Source organism: Agelaius tricolor, unplaced genomic scaffold (genome assembly GCF_023055355.1).
Source record: "Agelaius tricolor isolate 1412-34295 unplaced genomic scaffold, bAgeTri1.0.p SCAF_38, whole genome shotgun sequence".
Taxonomy (NCBI): Eukaryota; Metazoa; Chordata; class Aves; order Passeriformes; family Icteridae; genus Agelaius; species Agelaius tricolor.
Window position 1 is genome coordinate 3,044,639 of NW_027269298.1, and position 22,161 is coordinate 3,066,799.

Consider the following 22,161-nt stretch of genomic DNA (forward strand, 5'->3'; position numbering starts at 1 on the left):
AGGGGAAGGTGATGCTGGGGAAGGTGATGCTGTGCTGGGGCTGATGCTGGCAGTAAGGGCTGGCCTGTGGGATTTGATTACACATTATTTGGGATTTAATTACACATTATTTGGGATTTAATTACACATTATTTGGCTTTTCCATGATGCTCTGCACCGCTGGGAGAAGTCATCCAGAGGCAGTGCAAACCCTCCAGCTCTGGGATGTCTCCATGCAGCAGCAGCAAGAGCTGAAATATTTAAGAACAGCTCAAGCACCGGGCATTTCCCTGTGGACAAAATGCCTTTGTGGATGTGTCTAATCCCTTTTTTTTCCTTCCTCCTGCTCAGGGAATGCTGGTGGAAGGCCCCCCTGGTCCTGAAGGCCCAGCAGTAAGTGGCATTTTCCCCCTGCTCCCTGGGCTCTGTTGCTCCCATCTGCCACACACGTGCACAGAGGGAGCTTCGGGGTGGATTTTGTGGTGCAAAAATAAACAGAGAGCTTTTCCTGCTGCCCGTAGAAATCTGCTACAAATAATAACACATTTTCTCTCGTGCCTTAGGGTTTTTTTTCCCCCCTTTTCTCTGCCAGGGCCTTCCAGGACCTCCAGGACCAACTGGACCCGTGGGCTTGATGGGTGACCCAGGGGAGAGGGTGAGTGCCCATGGCTTTCTCCTCTTTGCTGGAGTTTGGGTGGGTTGGTGGGGCTGGGGGGTATCCCTGGAGCTTTCAAATCCTGTTGAAATCCTGTAGAAATCTTGTTGAAATCCTGTTGAAATCCTGTTAAATTCCTGTTAAAATCCTGTGAGAGCAGCTCCCAGAGGGGTTCATGGTGGGACACAGGGCAGGGCAGGTTCCTGAGGTGCTGGGACATTCCCATGGCACCGTCCCCAGCCTGGGCACTGCCTTTGTTTTAGGTCAGGTTCTTTGTTGCCTCCTTGGTCCCTGTGGCTGCTGCACTCCCCCTTTTCCCCTGCTTTGCACTGCTCCTGATGGAGCAGAAATGCCATTCCTGCTGCCTGGGACATGATTGAGGACGAGGGGCCCTGCCTGAGCTCCATCCATCTCTGCCTGCCAGCTCAGAAAGTCGATCCAGGCTCAGCCCTGGGGGCTCCTGGGCCTGGCTTAACCCTTGTGGCACTGCACTGCTGCCCACACAGCCAGCCCTGCAGCCTGGGTTCACAGAGAGAGCTGAGCTGGCTGTGGTTTGCATCTCTCTGTGGTCCAGGGCAAGACCCAAAAATCCTTTTTTGGCTTCTGGGTATTTTCAAAGTGCTGTTTTTACCTGTGGCCTCATCCCTTGCTTGGTTTGCATCTCTCAGTGGTCCCCTAAAATTCCTTATTTGGCTTCTGAATAATTCCAGGGTGCTGTTTTTCCCTGTAGCTTCATCCCTGTCTTGGTTTATATCTCTCAGTGGTCCAGGGCAAGCCCTAAAAATCCTCATATGGATTCTGAGTATTTCCAGGTGCTTTTTTTCCCTGTGGCCTCATCCCTTTCTTGGTTTGCATCTCACAGTGGTCCCCTAAAAATCCTTATTTGGCTTCTGAGTATTTCCAGGGTGCTGTTTTTCCCTGTGGCCTCATCCATTTCTTGGTTTGAATCTTTCAGTTGTCCCCTAAAAATCCTCATATGGATCCTGAGTATTTCCATGGTGCTGGTTTTCCCTGTCTTGGTTTGCATCTCTCAGTGGTCCAGGGCAAGCCCCAAAAATCCTTTTCTGGCTTCTGAATAATTCCAGGGTGCTGTTTTTCCCCTGTGGCCTCATCCCTGTGATGCTCAGCTCTCCCTTCCCCTGCTGCACTCCTGGCAGGCTGGATGCTGGCCCTGGGGACAGGGGACACTCCTGCTGTCATCTGGCCAGGCAGATGCAGATATTTGCTGGCCAAGCTCCCTTGGAACAGCCCTGCAGAACCAAGCAGCAGCAGCAGCCACTCTGAGAGGAATAATTTGCATTCTAGGACAGGCTGCAGCAGTGTCCAGAGCAGAGTGTAACCCAGCACAGGGTGCAGAGAGAAGTGATGAACTCACACAGGAGCTGCAAATGTATTAAAACCCTCCTTTTCAATTAGAGCAGCTCCTCTTTTAATTTGTTTATTATTAACCCTGAGAGTGTAGCTCATGAATTTACATGACCCTTCCCTGGGTACAGTGAGGAACATTCCCAGCATCTGATAAAGAGATTTTTTTTATCTGCTCTCAGGCAGGTGCAATGAATTAACAGCCCAACAATAGTCAGCTCTGTTAATATTGGCCAACACTCATTTAGCTCTGGTTTATTCATTGTAAAAAAAGAAAAAAAAAAAGACAAAAAAAAAAAAGAAAGAGCTTTATTTATTTAAAGCTTCTTCCACGATCAGGAGGCACAGAGGAGTTTGTGTCAGCAGCAGAGCTGAGGAGCAGCCTGGGTGTGGGAGGTTCCAGAGGCCTCAGGATGCTTTGGGATGACTTAGGCAGCAGTGGGAAGGAGGAAATATGGCACTGAGGAGAGCAGAGAGCTGTTCCATGGGGGCTCCAGACTGGCAGGAAGGAAGTGGGAAAATGTGTTGTTTGGAAGGGGGTGAGCTGCAGCATTGGAGCAAACTGCAGCTCCCTCACCCACCCTGCTGCTTGCTTGGAAATTCGGGGGCCTGGGTGCTCTGGGGCTCATCACAAAATATCTTCACCTTCCCAAGCCATCAGGCTTTGAATCCCAAGGGAATCACTGCCCTGAGCACAGTTCTGCCCCTCAGAAGTGCAACAGGATCCCTAAAAAGCATCCCTAAAAATCCTCATTTGGCTCCTCAGGGCTTCCTGGTGCTGCTTTTCCCAAGGGCTCGCTTAACTCAGAGACCCCCAAAACTGCAGGAAACATCTCCTGTTATGTAATTTTCTGTCCAGGGTTGAACAACAAGCAGGGAGAGAGAGACTCTTGGGGAATGCTGAGGCTCCTGAGGGCTTCCAGGGTGCTGCTTTTTCCAGCTGCTCCCTTAAATCAGAGACCCCCAAAACTGCAGGAAACATCTCCTATTATGTAATTTTCTGACCAGGGTTGAACAACAAGCAGGGAGAGAGAGACCCTTGGTGAATGCTGAGGCTCAGCACCGTGGTCCCACACAGACACCCCATGTTTCAGTTTAACCCTTCCATGGCAATGCTACCCCAGGGTTTGCATTTCAAACACAATTTGAAGTCGCCATCCCTGCATGGCTGCTGTATTTCAGCAAATCCCCATTTCCACAAGGAGAGGCACACAGATTTACACCCAGCCCCTGGCAGGCTGCATTTCTCCCAGGCATTCATGAATTTAAATTTCCAAAGTGCTTTATGGGTTTGATTTTCCTGTGTTTCCTTGCTCACCCCCCCTCTGCTGGTCCATTCCACCAGGAAAAGACCTCCCACACCCAGGCTGAAACAAAAAGAGGCATTTATGGGTAAAAGCACTGCATCAACACTTGTCAGGAGAGATAAACAAGCTCAGCCCTGCTCCATCATAGGCAGGGCTGGAGTTATAGGAGGAGAGGGAGAGAAAAGAAGGTTTATCATATAAAACAAGCCTGGCCTGAATGATTGGTGCCATTTCTGCTCCAACAGATGGGTCTGGGGTGGGATTTCAGTGGGGTTGAGGGCTCTGGCGTGGGCCAGGCTCAGCAAACTGTGGCTGTCCAGCCTGCCTGGATGTTCTGGAGAGTTCTGCAGCCCCCCCTGGGCACTGCTGGGATTTTTCCTGGTGTTTCCCTGCCTCTCCAGCCCCTGGGAGCAGCGTTGTTAACCCAGGCTGGTCATGGTGCCTGGTCCTCGTGGAAGAAGAGGGAGCAGAGAGATGTGGAGTGGGGAGATCTTGCTGGAAGGGCGTGGGGCAAGGCTAAAGCACCAAATCCTTTGGTTCGGTGCTCTGCTGGGTTGTTTTATTCTAATATTCTGATTTTTAGGCACTTTGTTGCCTGTTTGTCTTTCCCACCTTTACCCCACCTCCTTTGTGGGGTGGCCTTAGGACTTCCTGGCTTTTTGGTGTCCCCCTGCCTGAGATTTTTGGAAGGATTTTGTATTTACATTTTTTTTGGGGGGTCTGAACAGGCTGCAGGCAGGTTGAGGAGAGCAAGAATTACAAAAATGTTCATTGCTTGCCCTTCCAAGAGAGCCAGTTCTCTATAAATTGATTTATTGTTGGTGTTTCCTAACTAAAGGAGTGGCCAAGTTCTTAATCCCAACCTGCTGGCCACAAAAGGAGCACTGGGGCTTTTTTGGCCTTGCTGGGATGTGGTCAAATCCCTGTTGCCCTAAAGTGCTGTGAAAATTGCAATTAGCCACACACATTGATGTCACCCTCATTTGCATATGGGATTGGTGGAACGAGGAGGAAATCTGGGTTAACCTCAACTTTTTGCCAGGGAAAATTGGCCATATTTGATTTTTTTTTTTGTGGCTTCATCAATAGATCTTTGGCTGCCCACTCGTTGCTTTAGTGCCAGGTAAAGATCCTCCTCTCTGTGGAGATCCATGGATTTGGGCTGATCTGCAGCCCCTGACAGGATCACTCCATTCCAATGGAAGGAGCCTCAAAGGACTAAAATAATTTATAAAAAAAAAAAAGAAGGGAGAAAAATAAAATGACCCAGCTGATTGAACATCTGCAGGAATGAATTTATCTCCCTCCATTTGTCTCTCACTGAGTTAGGAAGTTTCATCTATTTTTGGGGTTTTTTAATGGATTTTAACAGATCCAACTCTAAACATTGATTCTGTTGTCTTGGAGCATTGCAGGGACCTGGATTCCTCCAAAACTGCACGAGGCAGGCCCTGGAAACAGCAGGGGCAGGATGGAACTGGAGGGAATTTAGGAAATTGAAGAAAAAATTGGGATTCCCACCAACTCTATCCCTGTCATGACAATATCCTGACATAACTACAGCTGTTAATGTATGGACAGAACCAAAATGATATTTTAGAAGTTTATTTTAATTTCTTCCTCTTTCAGGGCCCACCTGGACGCCCAGGTCTCCCAGGAGCTGATGGATTGCCAGGACCACCAGGGACAATGCTTATGCTGCCTGTGAGTGCAAACCGAACTACAAAGGGATTGAAATGAGTCAGATTTCTTGCTTTTGCTGCTGGTTAATGCTCCTTCTTGCAGAAATCTCCCATCTCCTTTACCCCAAGGATATGTTTTCTTTGAGGGAAAAGATGGATATGGGTGGTTCCTGTTGTACATTGACTTTTTGCTGCAAAGCACTGGAGCTCCTTCATTAGTCAAAAGCACAGACAGGTTAAAATTTCCAGAAGTGATGGATAATGATAAAAATCATGGAATATCCCAAGGTGGAAGGGACCCACCAGGATTATTGAGTCCAACTCCTGGCTCTGCACAGGACAAGCCCAGGGGTTACTGGGATGGGCTGGGATTGGGCTGGGATGGGCTGGGATTGGGCTGAGATGGATTGGGATGGGTTGGGATTGGGCTGGGATTGGGTTGAGATGGGTTGGGATGGACTGGGAGGGCTGAGGTGGATTGGGATTGGGTTGGGATGGGTTGGGATGGGCTGCGATGGGTTGGGATGGGTTGGGAGGGCTGGGATGGGCTGCGATGGGTTGGGATGGGCTGCGATGGGTTGGCATGAGCTGGGATTGGGTTGGGATGGGTTGGGAGGGCTGGGATGGGTTAGGATGGGTTGGGGAAGGCTGGGATGGGTTGGGATGGATGGGGATGGGCTGGGATGGGCTGGGATGGGTTGGGATGGGCTGGGATTGGGCTGCGATGGGTTGGGAGGGCTGGGATGGGCTCAGGGCACTCATGCTGAATGGAGCTGCTCAGGCTCAGGCTGGGCAGGCTGCAGGGGCAGAGCTGTGACCTTGCTTTGTCCCCACCTCGTTCCCACCAGTTCCGCTTCAGCGGCGGAGGCGACGCCGGCTCCAAGGGACCCATGGTGTCAGCGCAGGAGGCCCAGGCCCAGGCCATCCTGCAGCAGGCCAGGGTGAGTGCTGGGGCCAGCTGGGAGCCCCTGCCAGGGCTCCCTGCAGCAGCAGAATCAATCCTCTCATACCGAGGGTCAGGGAGGGGACGTCGCACCATGATCGATACGATCCAGTGAAGCCAAATTTATTATCCCCAAAAGAGCTGTGTTTATAATAACTTCCTACTGTCCACACGTCTCTGGCTAATACATGATTGGTTAATCCCAGCTGTTCACTCATCTGAAATAGAATCCTGATTGGATCTTTCAGTTTTTCACGCGTCTTGCTGTGGTTGTCTGGCCCACCCATTGGTTCTCTTTTTTCTCACTTTCTCAAGCTTGCTGACAAACCTGCTGAGTCTTGATGATTCTTCTTCTTGCATCTTTCTCAGGGATATACCGACCCTATTTCTGAACATGTCCATTATTGATTGTTTCTGAACGTGTCCATTGTCCATTATTGCAAGCAGGCTGGATTGTGCATCAGCTGAATGTGGCCATGCAAAAACTCAACCTCCAAAAAATCCTCAACAGTCCCCAGTGCTGCTGGTGGAACCTCTCACCTGCCACAGGGTTGCACCTGCATGATTTGGGGTTTTATTAACAACCAGCTGATGGAAAGCTGGTTTGAATTTCTTGCAGATCTCTGGCAGACCCGCTGGCTTTGGCATATTTTTATTTTGAGGGTCCCTATAAGCAGCTGTTCTCAAAGCATTTTCTTATTTTTGTATGGTTTTGCCCCCAGTAAATCCTCATAATGAAACCTATGTCACAGATGGAAGCTGTTCCCAAAATCTCAACAGGCAGATTTGTAATTTAATATATTTATTTGGGAATACATGGTGACCATGCCTGGAACATTTCTTTCCTTGGATGGCCTTATTGATTGATGTCCAAATCATCCCTGGCTCCCTGGTGAAACAAGACTGGCACATTCCCAGCACAGCTCCCACTCCCTGCCTGGATGGGCACCTCAGTGGGAAAGGCTCTGCACTCATCTCTCCAAAATAAAACTGCATTTTTAGCCAGTGGAGCTCTGAAATTGTTCTCCCCTGGAGCTCATGGGAGCTTTCCAGAGTGCCGATGTTAAAAACCAGAGATTGGGAACCCCACAGTTCCCAAACTGCTCTGTTTGCCCCAAGGGGACCCAATTCTGCTGCAAACACACGCTTGCCATGAAGGAGAGCATTTTTTAGGGTGGCAGTTCCCAAAGGGACACAGTTTTATTTGGGGACAGCTCCAGAGCTCACATCTGGCAGCAGCTGGGATGTGTGGCTGGAGCTGCTTTGTCACTCTGAGCTGCCTGCAGATTTTAACACAGATTTTTTTGGGGGCTTAAAGAAGCTAAAAACTCAATTTATTTCACCTTTATATGGGATAAACTCCATTGGGCTCTACCCCCATGCGTGGCACCTGCCCCTGGTGGGTTTTTAAGGAGGTGTTTGCCTTAACTGGGAGTTTTCTGCTTTCCATCCTTTTCCAAAGGAGTTAGATTGGATTTTTTACAGATTCAGGCAGAGTCCTGATCCTCCCAGCCACTGCATTTTCCTGTCCATTAACCTTGTGCTGCCAATAATATCCTGGATTATGTTCCTGGTGTTACCTTGTCAGTCTTAATTTCCAGCCTGCCCAGCGTTTTTCCATCAGCATTTTATTTTCCTGGGAAATAGAGGGTTTGACCTGAGAAACCTTTCATGAGAAGCACCTGCTTTCTCCAGCTCTCTGCTTTTGTTCTTTTATTTTTTTCTTTTCCCTGCTGAAAATTGTGATTTACCAAAAAATAAATAGCCTCCCTCCCCTCATTCAAATTTCCTTTTTATTTAAATTTTCATGTTTGGGGAAAAAAATTTAAAACCCAAATAAATCCTGGGTAACTTTTGGGCTATGGATGAAAAGTTGAATATTTCTAGAGAGGACAAAAATCAATTTTTTTGTGAACTTCAACATTTTGGCTGAAAACCATGATGTGGGAAGGGAAATAAATGTCATTTTTGTAAGGAACTACAGGATATGACAGGATTGGAAAACAGGCTCCTGCAGCAAGCATAACCTTTTCCTATTTTGGGATTTTTTTTTCTCATTATCACTGCTGTTAATTGCATTATTAGGTTGATTTATCCCTTTAAAATTTGGCTTTCATTAGGCACTGAATGTTGTTGCAGCCAGCAGTGGTTCACAGCATCTCCCTTTTAATGGGGTGTTGTAAAAAGATGCCACAGAACCCAGCATTTGTGCAATATTTCTGCCTTTCCAAGCTCAGTCACTGGGTAGATTTTAATTACTGGAGTACACAGATAATTACAACTCTCTGGAAGTGTTGGATTGTCACGAGGGAACAAATTGTCTGAGGGATGTTTTAAAGCATGGCCCAGCTCCATTTCCCACCGTGGAAATTACTGGGTTGATGCATGGTTAACACGACTCCTTAATTATGGAGCTAAAAGCCCCCTGTGTTCAGCTTGAATTGGAGCTCAGTTTGGAGGATGTTAACCAAAGGAAAAAAGGGAAAAATTCCTCTAAAATTGAACCACCAGGACAATAAAGAAAAAAATTTCTCTTGAACTGAAGTGGGGTCATAAATATTTATGTCCTCTCAGCAGATTCATGGACAGTCCAGGGGCTTTCATAGAATCACAGAATGGTTTGGGATGGGAGGGAGCTTAAAGCTCATCTCATTCCAAGCACTTCCATGGGCAGGGACACTTTCCATGACCCCAGGTGGCTCCAAGTGTCCCTGCCTGGCCTTGGGCACTTCCAGGGATGGGGCACAGCAAATCTGGGCAAGGAGAAGCTGTTTGCCCATTGTGGGTCTGGAATTCCCTGGGGATGTGGGCATTGCTCCAGGGGTCTGTGGGTGTGGAGGGAGCTGTGGCTGGTGGCTCAGTGGTGGCTTTGTCACAAGGTGAGCCCTGTTTGTCCTTGTGTTTGCAGCTGGCACTGAGGGGACCAGCGGGACCCATGGGGCTGACGGGGCGGCCGGGCCCGATGGTGAGTGAGGGAACTGGGGAGAGGGAAATGGGGGCGATGGAAATGGGGAGAGGGAAATGGGGGAGGGAAATGGGGAGGGATGGAAATGGGGAGTGATGGAAATGGGGAGAGGGAAATGGGGGCGATGGAAATGGGGAGTGATGGAACTTGGGGGGGATGGAAATGGGAGATGGAATTGGGGAGTGATGGAAATGGGGAGAGGGAAATGGGGAGAGGGAATTGGGGGGGATGGAAATGGGGAGGGATGGAAATGGGGAGTGATGGAAATGGGGAGAGGGAATTGGGGGGGATGGAAATGGGGAGTGATGGAAATGGGGAGTGATTGAAATGGGGAGATGGAATTGGGGAGTGATGGAACTGGGGGGACGGAAATAGTGAGTAATGGAACTGGGACATGGAATTGGGGAGATGGAAATGGGAAGTGATGGAATTGGGGTGATGGAAACGGGAAATGGAATTGGGGGGGTGGAACTGGGGTATGGAAATGGTTGGATGGAACTGGGAAGTGATAGAATTGGGGAGTGATGGATATGGGGGGATGGAACTGGGGAGATGGAACTGGTGAGTGATGGAACTAGGGGATGGAATTGGGGGGATGGAATTGGGGGATGGAACTGGGAAGTGACGGAACTGGGGGATGGAAATGGGGAGTGATGGAATAGCGTAGATGGAGCGGGTAAGGATGGAATTGTTGAGGATGGAGATGGTGAGGATGGAGCCAACCCAGCTGATCCAGCTCCCTATGGGCTCTGGATCCGTGAATGGCTTTTCCTTAATGTGGAATCTTCTTCTCTGGTTCTCTTGGAGCAAAAATATAATAAATCCTCTTCTCTGTCCAAAGGGACCCCCGGGCAGTGGAGGACTGAAGGGAGAAGCTGGAGAAATGGGACCTCAGGTGAGTGTGGAACTGGGGGGAGCTGGAGAAACGAGGGTGGAGCAGCCAGTCCTGCCTGAGAGGCTGTTGGGGAGCAGGGATTCAGTCAGGCTGTGGGAACACGTGTTTGGAGTGGAAATGTCCCTCCAAGTGTCTGGATGCAGGCTCTGGACGTGGTTTGAAGCCAACAGTGTAAAACTCTGCAGCTCCCTTCCTGGAAGAACACCCACGGAGGAGTCCTGTACATAAAAGATAATTTGAAGTGTGGAGAATTCACTAATGCTCAGCATATTGTTCTTCCAAGCCTTAAATCCTGCACTGAGGGGAAGTTCCCATTTTCTGATGGCAAGGGAAGTGATTTATGGGATGCATCTCCACCACCTGCTAGCAAAACCTTCCCCATGGATAAACACCTGCAATTCCTGCCTGGAGATGCTCAGCCCCTTCCCTGTGCATTTGGAACCACAGGCTCTGCTCCAGGGATTCATTTTGGAGCCCTGGAGAGCCCCAGCAGTGCCTGAAGTGGGCACTGATCTCTGGGTCTTGAGGTGACATTTCTTCCTTGAGGTGACATTTCTTCCTCTCTCCTCGATTCCTTGCAGGGCCCACGAGGCATCCAGGGTCCTCCCGGTCCTGCAGGGAAGCCAGGCCGCAGGGTGAGTGTCCTGGCAGCTGTGCTGAGCAGGCAGGAGCTGCAGTTGCTGCTGGAAACTGCTCCTGCTGCCAAACAATTCCTCCCATTCCTCTGCACCGAGGGCGTTGCGCAAGAGCCGGGGCCGCGCTGAGCTCGGCCGTCCTGGGGGACACAAACCAGCATGGGAGGGAAGATCTGGGAAGGTGCAAATCAGGGTGGGAGTTAAATCTGGGAGGGCACAAGGATGGGAGTTAAAATATGAGAGGGCAGCAGGATAGGAGTTAAAATTTTGGAGGAGAGAGGGATGGGAGTTGACATTTGGGAGGACATGAATTTGGGAGTCGAAATCTGGGAGGAGAGTTAAAATTTGGGAGGACAGAAAGCAGGATGGGAGTTAAAATTTGGAAGGACAAAAACAAGGATGACAATTAAAATTTGGGAGGACACAAATGAGAATGGGAGTTAAAATTTGGGACACAAATGAAAACGGGAGTTGAAAACTGGGAGGACACACAGGAGGAGGAGAGTTAAAATCTGGGAGGACAGAAACCAGGATGGGAGTGAAAATTTGGGAGGGTGCAAATATCAGGGTGGGAGTTAAATCTGGGAGGGCACCAGGATAGGAGTTAAAATCTCAGAGGAGAGAAGGCTGTGAGTTGAAATTTGGGAGGACACAAATGAGGAGGAGAGTTAAAGTTTGGGAGGACAGAAATCAGGATGAGAGTTAAAATCTCACAAGGATGGGAGTAAAAATTCTGGATACAAATGAGGAGGAGAGTTAAAGTTTGGGAGGACAGAAACAAGGATGGAAGTTAAAATCTGGGAGGACACAAATGAGAATGGGAGTTAAAATTTGGAACATGAATGAAAATGGGAGTTAAAATCTGGGAGGACACACATGAGGAGGAGAGTTAAAATTTGGGAGGATGAAAATGAGGATGGGAGTTGAAAACTGAGAGGACAGAAGTGAGGAGGAGAGTTAAAATCTGGGAGGACAGAAACAAGGATGGGAGTTAAAATCTGAGCAGTGTGGGGGAATTCAAAGCTGCTCATCCCACTCTTCTATCCCAGGGTTTTTTGGCTCCCTGGTATTGCTTTGAACTGGCTTGGAGTCCCCACTCCTGGCAGTTTGTGAGGAGAATCCAGTCCCAAGAATGGATCAGGTGTAAACCCTGCTCTGTTTCCTGATTTTTATTTCTCACCCCCCTCTGGCTCACCATGACTCAACTTGCCAGAGGAAGGAACGAGCAAGTCTTGTGTGTGACCCACTTCTGCCTTCCTGGAAACAGAAACTCCCATTTTAATTTGCAGCCATCATCATTAGCATCTCTCCAAATGTGCTGGGAGATTTTATTTTCTCACATAAAACCAACGACCACGGCCCATGTACGGACGTGGCTCCGCTGCCGTTCATCTCCCACCTCTCATTAACCCCAGGATGTTGCTTCAAACACAGAGCAGGGATTTTTCCCTCACCAAGAGGAGCTGCCTGACTTAAATAAACCCTCCCTCTGGCCTAACTAAACCCTGTCTCAGAGCCCCATTTGTGGTTCTGTGTTACCCTCTGGATCTGACTTTGGTGTCTCTGTTGCAGGGACGAGCTGGCAGTGACGGCGCCCGGGGCATGCCAGGCCAGACAGGACCAAAGGTAGTGCCAGGTTTTTATGGATTTGGGGAATCTGCACCTTCTCTCCAGCAGGAATGAGCTGAGGGACGCGTGGAGAAGGAGCCCAGCTTGCTTGGATGAGGTTGTGAGCTGGTCCAGGGGCTCCTGTGAAGACAAGAAGCCTTCATGGGACATGGAGGTTAAGGGAGGGAAGTTAAACTCACTCCTGGAAGGCAGAATAGCAATTTTTCAATTTTTCCTTTTCTTTTTTTTTTTTTAATGCCACTTTTTTAACCTGCTGAATGAATTTTTTTTAATGCCACTTTTTTAACCTGCTGAATGAAGTTTATTTTTTTTAATGCCACTTTTTTAACCTGATGAATGAATTTTTATTTTTTTTTATGCCACTTTTTTAACCTGCTGAACGAAATACGCTGCAGTTGTAGAACAAATGCTTCAGAATCCCAATTACAAAAAAACAAACAGAACAAGTGGCTGAGGAGTCTCTAGAGTAGAACCACCAAAAACCACCTCTTAAGCAGGTGAGGAAATGGAGGCATGGGGAGGAATTTTAATCCCCGCTATAATTTTTTTTATTGGAGACAAAATCCCTTAATTCTGCTGCGATCTCCCAGAATTATCAAGCAGGAAAGAAGCTGCTGTGCTGGAAATCCACATGGAAAAGCATTTCAGCTGGGGGGAAGAGGGAAGAGTTTAGCTTCAAATGGCAATGTGGTAGTTTTTACATGAGATGATAACAAATTTTACCCTAATTTTGTCCTAATTTTCATTACTCTCTCATTAGTTACTGTTAATAAATTTTTCTTTATACCCTTTTGAAGTTTTAAACCTACTTTACCTTTTTCCTAATCCTACCTCACAACAAAAAAGAAATACACTAATAATTAACCAACACTAAAACCCACCACACTCATTAATACACCATCCAAAAAAATCTCCAAATTAACAGAATCTCAAATTAACAAACCAAATCCACCACAGACTTGGAAGTGTTTTTTGGGTTTTTTCCCTTGTTTTAATCCATAACGTTGAGATAATCCCTGGTCTGATGGAAGCTGAAGGCTGAATGCCTGAGGGAGAAAATCCTTCCCTCCTTGCCACAGAAAGGAAATAAACGGGAAGGGTACTCAAATACAGCTGGAAATGTGTTTGAAATGGTTTTAAACTGGTTTAAAATGTGCTTTAAACTGGTTTTGCTTTCAGGGTGACCGAGGCTTTGATGGCTTGGCTGGTTTGCCTGGTGAGAAGGGAAACAGGGTGAGTGCTCTTCCACTTCTGGGAGGAGGAGGAGGAGGCTGGGAGGGACTGGGACGAGGCACAGGAGAGGATGAGTGTCCCTAGGAGCCCGTGGGATGTCCCAGTGCCCTCACATCCCTCTGCAGGATCCTCCTGGGGCTGCTCCAGCTTGGGATGGGGTGGAAAAAATCACCTTAGTGCAATGCAGCCTGAAAAACCAAAGCAAGAGGCAAAAGCTGCTGTTGGATGGGGTGGGGAATGGCTTGAAATTACAATTTATAATTAAAAACGGGGGGAAATGGGGGAAAGTGGTTGTTTTGGCAGGCTGGGTGTCCCTCCCCTCCCTGGAGCAGAGAGAGAGGCAGCTCTGAGGGCACAGGGGCCTCCAGCACAGACAGAAAAACCAAATCCGTGCCTTGGTTCCTCCCCATTCCCTGGTGGCTTCCAGTGCCAGAGTGTTTGCACCATCTCTGAAGCATTTTCTGCCTTTTTTTGTGTTTTTGCAGGGTGAGCCAGGCCCCCACGGCCCCCCAGGGGCTCCTGGAGAGGATGGGGAGAGGGTAAGTGTGCCTGGGCATTGGGAATTCCCAAGGAAAACCTGGGAACAAGGAGCAGGTGCAGCATCAGGCAGGAGCTCCCAGTCCCTGAGCCTCCCCTGCAAGGGAAGAGGGGCAGGGAGGTGGGAATTGAAGTGGAAAGGAGAATTTGGCTTTAAAGATCTGGTCAGGAAAGCCAGGTTTTGTTAAAGGGAAGAAGAAAATAGCCCAGAGAGCAAATTTATCGCTCACAGATGATGGCTTCTGAATTTCTGAAATCCAGAGGAAACGATGGCTTCTGAATTTCTGAAATCCAGAGGAAACGATGGCTTCTGAATTTCTGAAATCCAGAGGAAATGATGGCTTCTGAATTTCTGAAATCCAGAGGAAACGATGGCTTCTGAATTTCTGAAATCCAGAGGAAATGATGGCTTCTGAATTTCTGAAATCCAGAGGAAACGATGGCTTCTGAATTTCTGAAATCCAGAGGAAACGATGGCTTCTGAATTTCTGAAATCCAGAGGAAACGGTGGCTTCTGAATTTCTGAAATCCAGAGGATTGCAGCGAGATTTGGGGAGTAGAAATTTCAGGCAGAGGCAGGAATCCAAGATTGAATTGTTCCCTTCAGCCACTAGCAGAGGGTGTTTAGCAAAGCCCAGATCAAGCGATCCCAGCTCTGGTTTAAAGGGAGAGCTTAGAAATGCTGGTGTGTGGTTCAGCCTGAGGAGCCAGCGTGGATTTCCCAGCTCTCATCCCCTCCCATGGTGTTTTCCTCCCACTTTGGGCTCTGGGTGTCCCTGCAGAGCTCAGACAATCACTCTCCACAGCCTGGGGAGGCCAAATTAACTGTGGCTGTACAGGGCTCTGAGGCTGGGCAGAGCAAAGCTGGAAGGGGAAGGAGGAAATTCAGAATCCCAAAGGGAAGAAGAAAATCCCAGGAGGGAGCAGAGCAGGGAGAGGAGCACAGCAGGGAGGTTTCCAAGGGGGTTGGTTTCCTAAGGGGGAGCCTCAGGTTTGGGGTGAAAAATAACCAAGGGGAAGCAGCATTTGATCATTTTGGGGTTTTACCCCAGCAGATATGGGAGAGGAGGGAGGAAATTCTCCTGCCATGTTTTCCTTATTCCATGTGAGGCTCCCATCCCACCAATTTCAGCAGTGCCAGGTTGGATCTGGTGAGAAAGGCAGGAATGGAAGGAAAACACCAGGAGAGCAGAAACCCTCATGCTGGAGGGCCCAAAACCTCTAAAAATGAACATTTATGGAAACCTCTGCCAGCCTTGCTGAGCTGTGTGGGTTGTCCATGGCAAAATCTCAGTCTGGAGGGATTTTTGGGATGCTCCATTGGTGTTCTCAGGCCATCCTTCATGAATTCCCAGCTGGAATGACTTGGCTGCAAGGGGTTGGCTCACAGGGTGACCCTTTTGGTGCTTCTGTTTTATCTGAGGGGCTCTGATTTGCCCAAACCCCATCCCCACCCTGCCTTGCCATTCACTTTGGTCTCAAATCTTGTGGGTTTTGGCTCACCTGCCCTGAGCTGTGTCTACAACCCCTTGTGTGGTGGCAAAATCCACTTTTCTAAACATCAGCAGGAATTCTGAAGGATCCTCAGGCCTTTCTAGTCCCTGGTAAACTCAATTTTAGTCCTCAGGCTTCCAAGGCCTGGAAACCCTGTCAGTCCTGCACAAAAACTGCTCTTCTGTGTAAATATTATTAAAAAAGGACAAAGCCCCTGTGAGGTTAAATTAAATGTGGATTTTTCCTGTCTCTTGCTGCTTCTCTCTGTGCCTCTGCTGCTGCCCAGGGAGATGATGGAGAAGTTGGACCCAGAGGTCTCCCTGGAGAACCTGTGAGTATCCCCCTCCCCTTTCTGTGCAATTGGGGTGGATTTGGGGTGGAAAAGGCATTTTTAGGGCTCTCATAGGGCAGCTTTGCCCTGAGATCCTGCAGGGATTGAACTCAGCTTGAAGCTCCACATGAACAATTTGAGAGTGGCCATGCTGGAACAACTCTGCTTTGTTAATTTTCATTAATAATTTTCACTTATTTTCACTCCTGCAAAGGTGGGAGTTCTTTTGTTTGTTTGTTAGATTGGGTTTGTTTTTTTTTTAATGAAAAAAAATCTCATTGATTGCTCAGAGAAAATCGTAACTGTAAATATAAAACTTAAATTAATGTCATATTTTTCCTGCCTGTATCCTTCTCTCTGCTTTGGGATTGAGGTAATCAGGCTGGGGTAGAAATTAGGTGCGGCAAATAAATATAAAATATGGGGTTTTTTTGTGTCCATAGCAAATTCCAGTGAGAAAAGGGTTTGATCTCAGGGCAGTGGCATCTGTCACCAGTGTCACCAGTGTCACCAGTGTCAGCGACTCCTGATAAACCTCAGGGTGAAACCCTGGCAGGAGTGAGCTCAGGGAGACTTTTCTGTCTGACTCCAGTGGGGTCAATATCCTGCTGCCAGGGCACAGAACTCCCCAAATCTGCTCTCTGCCAGTGTTTGGGGCCCAGGTGCTGCAGAGCAGCTGCAGGAGGAGCTGGGGGTTCCTGGTCTCAGGAAGGAAGGATGGAGGAGATCCCACAGGGCTTGGACAAACCCTTTGGGCCAAGCCACAGAAATGCTTTCAAGGAGAGCCCCACTGAAAAAAACAAACAGGGAGTCAATGAAATACTCTGAAAAGGCATTTTCCCCTTAATAATGAGTATTTCTGAGTATTTCTCACTCTATTGGCAATGCAAACTGCTCGTGCTGCCTGCAGATTTCTGTGTGGCTGCTGGTTTCATCCTGGATGCATTTCCTCTGTTGTGAAAAGAACATTCCCTACCACTTCTCTCAAAATCCCTGATTTTTGTTGTGCACGGCGGCCTGAGATTAATTGATGGGAATTGCTGGGCACAGTTCATGGGAGAGAGGGAAGGGTTGGCATTTACAGACTCGCTGGAACTAAATTATAGACAAGATGTCTGATTAACTTCTGGGAAAGATTAATCAACTCAGCTATCTCCTTAGCACATGTCCAAGCAATAACTTATGGCTTATTAACTTCTTAAAAGCATTTATGTGCTCAGGTAACACGGCAACAAAAGAGCAGCTTAAATGAGGGTAACACACACACGCAGGGAAATTTATTTTTATTTTAGCAGCACCAGTAAAAATCTCTGGGGTGGCCAGGATAAAGGATTCAGTGGCATTGCATTTTGCTGTAAATTTACAATTTTGCTGTAAATACACGCACCCCAAAGCTGGGGGTTTGTTCTCTCTGCCCTCAGCCAGAAGAAAGTCATTCCAAATGTGGCTGAAGGCAGTGGTGGGACTTCAAAATGGGTTTCCCTTCATCCTGCTCCATTTCCTTCCAGTTGCCCTCACCAGTGGAGTTTCTGCTCTGGGTTCATGCAAGGCTTCAGCCCAGGAGGTCTCCAGTGGCTGGGATGGACCCTTGGACTCATCCAGTTTTTGCTGGAAACTGCAATTTCCTTGCAGGGTCTGAATTCCCCACGACCTCCAAGGCATTTCATTAATGTCTCCTATTCCACCCTGTAACGTTTAATTTTAATTCCTCAGCCCTCATTTTAATTCCTCAGCCCTCTCTGCATCACAAAAAGGAGGCTGTGGAATGTTTGGGCAGGCAGATAAATCTGCCCATCAGTCAGGAATGGTTTTCTTCATTCCATGGCAGGGAAGGGGCTGTGATTAAAGTGAGCTCCCAGTGGGTGCTCCCACCCCTTTCCTTCCACTCCAAATCCCCTGAAGGCTCCAGGAGGGGCTGGGCTGGGATTTCCAGCAATTTGCAGGCATTCAAACTCTCCTGCCATGTTTTCCTTATTCCATGTGAGGCTCCCATCCCACCAATTTCAGCAGTGCCAGGCTGGATCTGGTGAGAAAGGCAGGAATGGAAGGAAAACACCAGGAGAGCAGAAACCCTCATGCTGGAGGACCCAAAGCCTTTAAAAATGAACATTTATGGAAACCCTTGCCAGCCTTGCTGAGCTGTGTGGGTTGTCCATGGCAAAATTTCAGTCTGGAGGGATTTTTGGGATGCTCCATTGGTGTTCTCAGGTCATCCTTCATGAATTCCCAGCTGGAATGACTTGGCTGCAAAGAGTGTGGTTTACAGGGTAATCCAGGAGTAGGATTAAATTAATTTTTTTTTAAATTTTTTTCAAGGGAAATTTGTTACAACCCAAGGAATAGATGCCTGTAGTATAATTATAATTAGTAATATTTATATTTTTATTTATGTCTATATTTATATTATTGTTTATATTAATGTTTATATTTATACTTATATTATTAATCATAATTTATGTTTATAATATTTATATTTATAATATTTTATCTTTATATTTAATTTTAAAATATATAATATTTGATGTTTATATTTATATAATGATTTAATATTTATTTTATTATTTATATAGAAAATAATATTTTATTGTTAATATATGATAATTTTATATTTATATTTATAGTTATATAGTTATATTTATTTTTATATTTATTTTTATATTTATTTTTATTTTATATATTTATATTTATATTTATATTTATATTTATATTTATATTTATATTTATATTTATATTTATATTTACTGAAGGGTCTGTGCCCACAGGATTTCTCTCCCAGTTTGTAGCTCAGGGGAGCTGCTGCAGCACCTGCAAGCTCCATCCAAGCCCTGCTGTGTCCATGCCCAGCATGATGCTCATCCTCAGATGGGAATCCTAACCCAGTTTTTCCCCCTACAGGGACCCCGAGGATTGCTGGGCCCCAAGGGACCCCCAGGACCCCCAGGGCCCCCGGTGAGTTCCCTGCTGCCCTCCCCAGAGCCTTCCAGACAAAACCCCAACCCCAGCCCCCCCAGCACAGCCTCCAGCTGCAGGATTTGCCACATCTGGGCAGTGGAAAGCAGTGGGGTCCCAAAAGGAGCTGGCGGCTCTGCCTTCCCCCCATCCTCAGTGCTGTCACGTCCGTGCAGGGCAGATTTGCCCCACCTGAGTAAATATGAACTCCTTGCTCAGGCTGGAGGGGAGGAATGAGAGTTATTAACACAGAGCCTTTGCTATTAACTGCTGCCTCAGGGCTCTGAAGCAGCTCCTTCATCTTCCAGGCCAGGGCATGTGGGATTTTATCCAGCAGATCCCATCCCTGGAAGTGCTGATTCAGGGGCTGTCCCTAAATCTCTGCTGCTCTGGGATCCCAGACCTTAAAAACCCAACCCCAAAGCTCAGGGGGTCACTGCTTAATCTGAAGCAGCTCCTTCATATTCCAGGCCAGATCATGTGGGATTTTATCCAGCAGATCCCATCCCTGGAAATGCTGATTCAGGGGCTGTCCCTAAATCTCTGCTGCTCATTGGGATCCCAAATCTTAAAACCCCACCCCAAAGCTCAAGGGGTCAGTGCTGAATGGGGAACATTTTGTGGCCTTTCAGCCCTCCTGGGACGTGAAGAGCTTTGCTGTGAGCTCCTGGTGCTGCTGGGGTTCAATGAGGACTCAGGGTTTGCTCCCAAAGTGTCTCATCTCCCACGGATGGGATGCTACACCCCACAGGATGAAAGATTACTCTGGAGAAAAGGAGGCTCAGGGGAATCTCATTCTCTGCAGCAGGCAGGGGGTTGTGGGGAGGGGGATCAGGCTCTTTTCCCAAGTAACAACAGACAGGATGAGAGGAAAAGTTGTGCCAGGGGAGGAAATTTCTTCCTAGTGCCCAGGGAATGTGGGGTCCCCATCCCTGGAAGGGCTCAAAGCCCACGTGGATGTGGCACCTGGGGATGTGGCTGGGTTTTATGGTTTTTGATGCTTTTGGAGCTGTTTTCCAACCTGAACAATGCCATGACTCTGAACTGGTGCCATGGGGAGGTCTCCATGCTCCCCTCTCAGTGCAGCTGCTCAGGGAGTGTCAGTGCCAGGTGAATTTTGGTTTGGCACTGTCCCCTTCACCAGCCAGGGGTTGTTCCCTCTTTCCCTGTGCCACCCCATGCCCGTGGGATGCAATCCAGCCACTGAAATGACTTCCAAAATTCACCTGGATTCATGGAATTGGCTGCTTCACCAAACACCTTCAGGAAATTATTCCCTTCCCACGTGGTCCAAAGGAGTTCTTGATTTTTTTAAAATAATTTTTACGGCAATTTCCCTGCTTTTGTGGTGTGGAATAATGTGATATTTTCTTACTGCTGTGTTTTTTAAATCCTTTCAAAGGGTGTGGCTGGCATGGATGGACAAACAGGTCCCAAAGGGAATGTGGTAAGTCCTCCCTGCAAATTTTTACAGGCAGTTCAGATTTTCTATAGGGCAAAATGCAAAATTGTCTTAGATTACATTTGCTAATTGCTTTTTAGCCTGGTCTAGATTCCTATCAAAGCACCAGGAACATCTTCCTGCAGCAAATGGATGTTAATTTATTGTAATTTCTGATGGAATTACATGTCATTTCTCCATGAAAGATGAAACATTTTCCTTGAGATGCGTGCTGAGCTAATGAATATCAAAATAGAGACATTTAACTGAGAGGGGAAAAATGGGATGGGATGGGATGGGATGGGATTGGGATGGGAGGGATTCCCTGGAGAATAAATGCAGACCTGTGGTGGTGTTCACAGGACGAGGGAAGAGATGAGAATCTTGACTCCCTGTTTCAGAAGGCTGATTGATTATTTTATGATTTATATTAAAAGAAAATGATATATTAAAACTATACTAAAAGAATAGAAAAAAAAGGATTTCATCAGAAGGCTTGCAAGGAATAGAAAGGAATGATAATAAAATCTTGTGACTCTCAGAGAGTCCGAGCCAGCTGGGCTGTGATTGGCCATTAATTAGAAACAACCACATGAGACCAATCAAAGATGCACCTGTTGCACTCCACAGCAGCAGATCATTGTTGGTTTTCTTTTCCTCTGAGGCTTCTCAGCTTCTCAGGAGGAAAATCCTGGCAAAGGGATTTTTCAGAAAATACCATGGCGACCCAGACCAGGAGGTGTTAGAGCCTTGCTCAGCTCCTTTGGGCTGGAAATCCTTGGGGAGGAGTCAGTGGGCCTGGAAATCATTTCCCCCTTCCTTTTCCCAGTGGGAAAAGCTGTTCCAGGAGCCCTTGGAAGGTCAGAGAGGGCTCAGGGAGGGTGTGGGTCCAGCTCAGGTGTGTCCAGCAGTGGGAATGCAGGGGCACAGCTGGGGTAAGATGCAGGAATTGTGCTCCCATCTCACCTTTCCCACCTGCCCTTGTCTCCTCCCAGGGCCCTCAGGGCGAGCCAGGGCCCCCAGGACAACAGGGGAACCCCGGGGCTCAGGTAAGAACAAATCTCCTTCTGCACAGCTGGGAAAAACAGGGGGCAGAATTCAGCACCAGGAAGGGGAGCAGCATTTGGAGAGATTTGGCTTGAGGAAACATTTCCAGCCCCAAAAATCTTCCTGCCAACCCTCCCAGCGTGGGATCCCCCGGCTCTCACCTGGCTGTGGCACGGCCAGAGCGGCTCCAGGTGGCCAAACCCCATCCTGTGGGATGTTGAACACTCCCAGTGCAGCTCTGCAGAGCCAGGTGGGCAATGCACATCTCCAGGCTCTCCCCGTGGCTCTCAGGGAATCCTGCTCCTCTGAGCATCCCTCCTGCCCACAGCCCCTGCAGCTCTCCAGGCATTTTACTGCCCCTCACAAGACATTTTGGGAATGAATGGAGCTGGGCAAATCCCCAGCCCTCGCAGGCACTAAAATAATGCACAGCCAAGATGCATTTGGAAGGAATAACTTGCTCCTTTACAACCTCAATTTTAATTTTTTTTTTGGTTTTTCACAGGGTCTCCCAGGTCCGCAAGGCGCCATCGGTCCCCCAGGAGAGAAAGTGAGTTGAAATTCAGCTCTGGATTCTCCTCCCTCCGCCATGGATTTGCATTTTGCTCCTTCAGCTGCTCCTTTGCCCCATGTGCAACATCTGTTTGCAGCCGTGGCCATGAAAGTCTAATGCTCTCATTCCAGACAGAGGAGAGCTCAGGCCAGCTCAGTTTACCTCTAATTCATTATATTTGCATTCATTTCCCCTCTGGGGAGAAACATTTTGAAGGCAGCCTATGGTAAAACATGAGGAGAGGATTGAAAATTGATTTTTTCTTTTTTTTCTGTGGGTTTTGGGAGTCTGAGTGGGATGATAATGGGGAGAGCCCATGGATCCCTTCCCTCTGCCTCTGATTTTCTGGCTGTCAGCGTGGGGCTGGTGCTGCTCTTGGACCAGCAGGGTTTAAAGGGGGAGAAATTTCCCCCAAGAGCTCTGGGATCAGCAGGATTTAAGGGGGTGAATTTACCCCAAGAGCTCTGGAACCAGCAGGGTTTAAATGAGGAAAAGTTTCCTACAAGAGCTCTGGGAGCAGC

At 47.9% G+C, this 22,161-nt stretch overlaps 1 protein-coding gene across 2 annotated transcripts in view; it reads left to right on the forward strand.

Moving 5' to 3' along the window:
- The window catches only part of COL5A1 (collagen type V alpha 1 chain), a 136,826-nt gene that overhangs the window by 68,475 nt on the left and 46,190 nt on the right, over positions 1-22,161 (forward strand). For both annotated transcript variants that reach the window (XM_071453943.1, XM_071453942.1), the window contains exons 10-24: positions 331-372; positions 572-634; positions 4,936-5,010; positions 5,837-5,929; positions 8,840-8,896; positions 9,738-9,791; positions 10,373-10,426; positions 11,999-12,052; positions 13,235-13,288; positions 13,774-13,827; positions 15,606-15,650; positions 18,546-18,599; positions 20,002-20,046; positions 21,036-21,089; positions 21,593-21,637. In XM_071453943.1, coding sequence (XP_071310044.1) covers positions 331-372; positions 572-634; positions 4,936-5,010; positions 5,837-5,929; positions 8,840-8,896; positions 9,738-9,791; positions 10,373-10,426; positions 11,999-12,052; positions 13,235-13,288; positions 13,774-13,827; positions 15,606-15,650; positions 18,546-18,599; positions 20,002-20,046; positions 21,036-21,089; positions 21,593-21,637 — 843 coding nt within the window. The remainder of the gene's footprint in view (positions 1-330; positions 373-571; positions 635-4,935; positions 5,011-5,836; positions 5,930-8,839; positions 8,897-9,737; positions 9,792-10,372; positions 10,427-11,998; positions 12,053-13,234; positions 13,289-13,773; positions 13,828-15,605; positions 15,651-18,545; positions 18,600-20,001; positions 20,047-21,035; positions 21,090-21,592; positions 21,638-22,161) is intronic.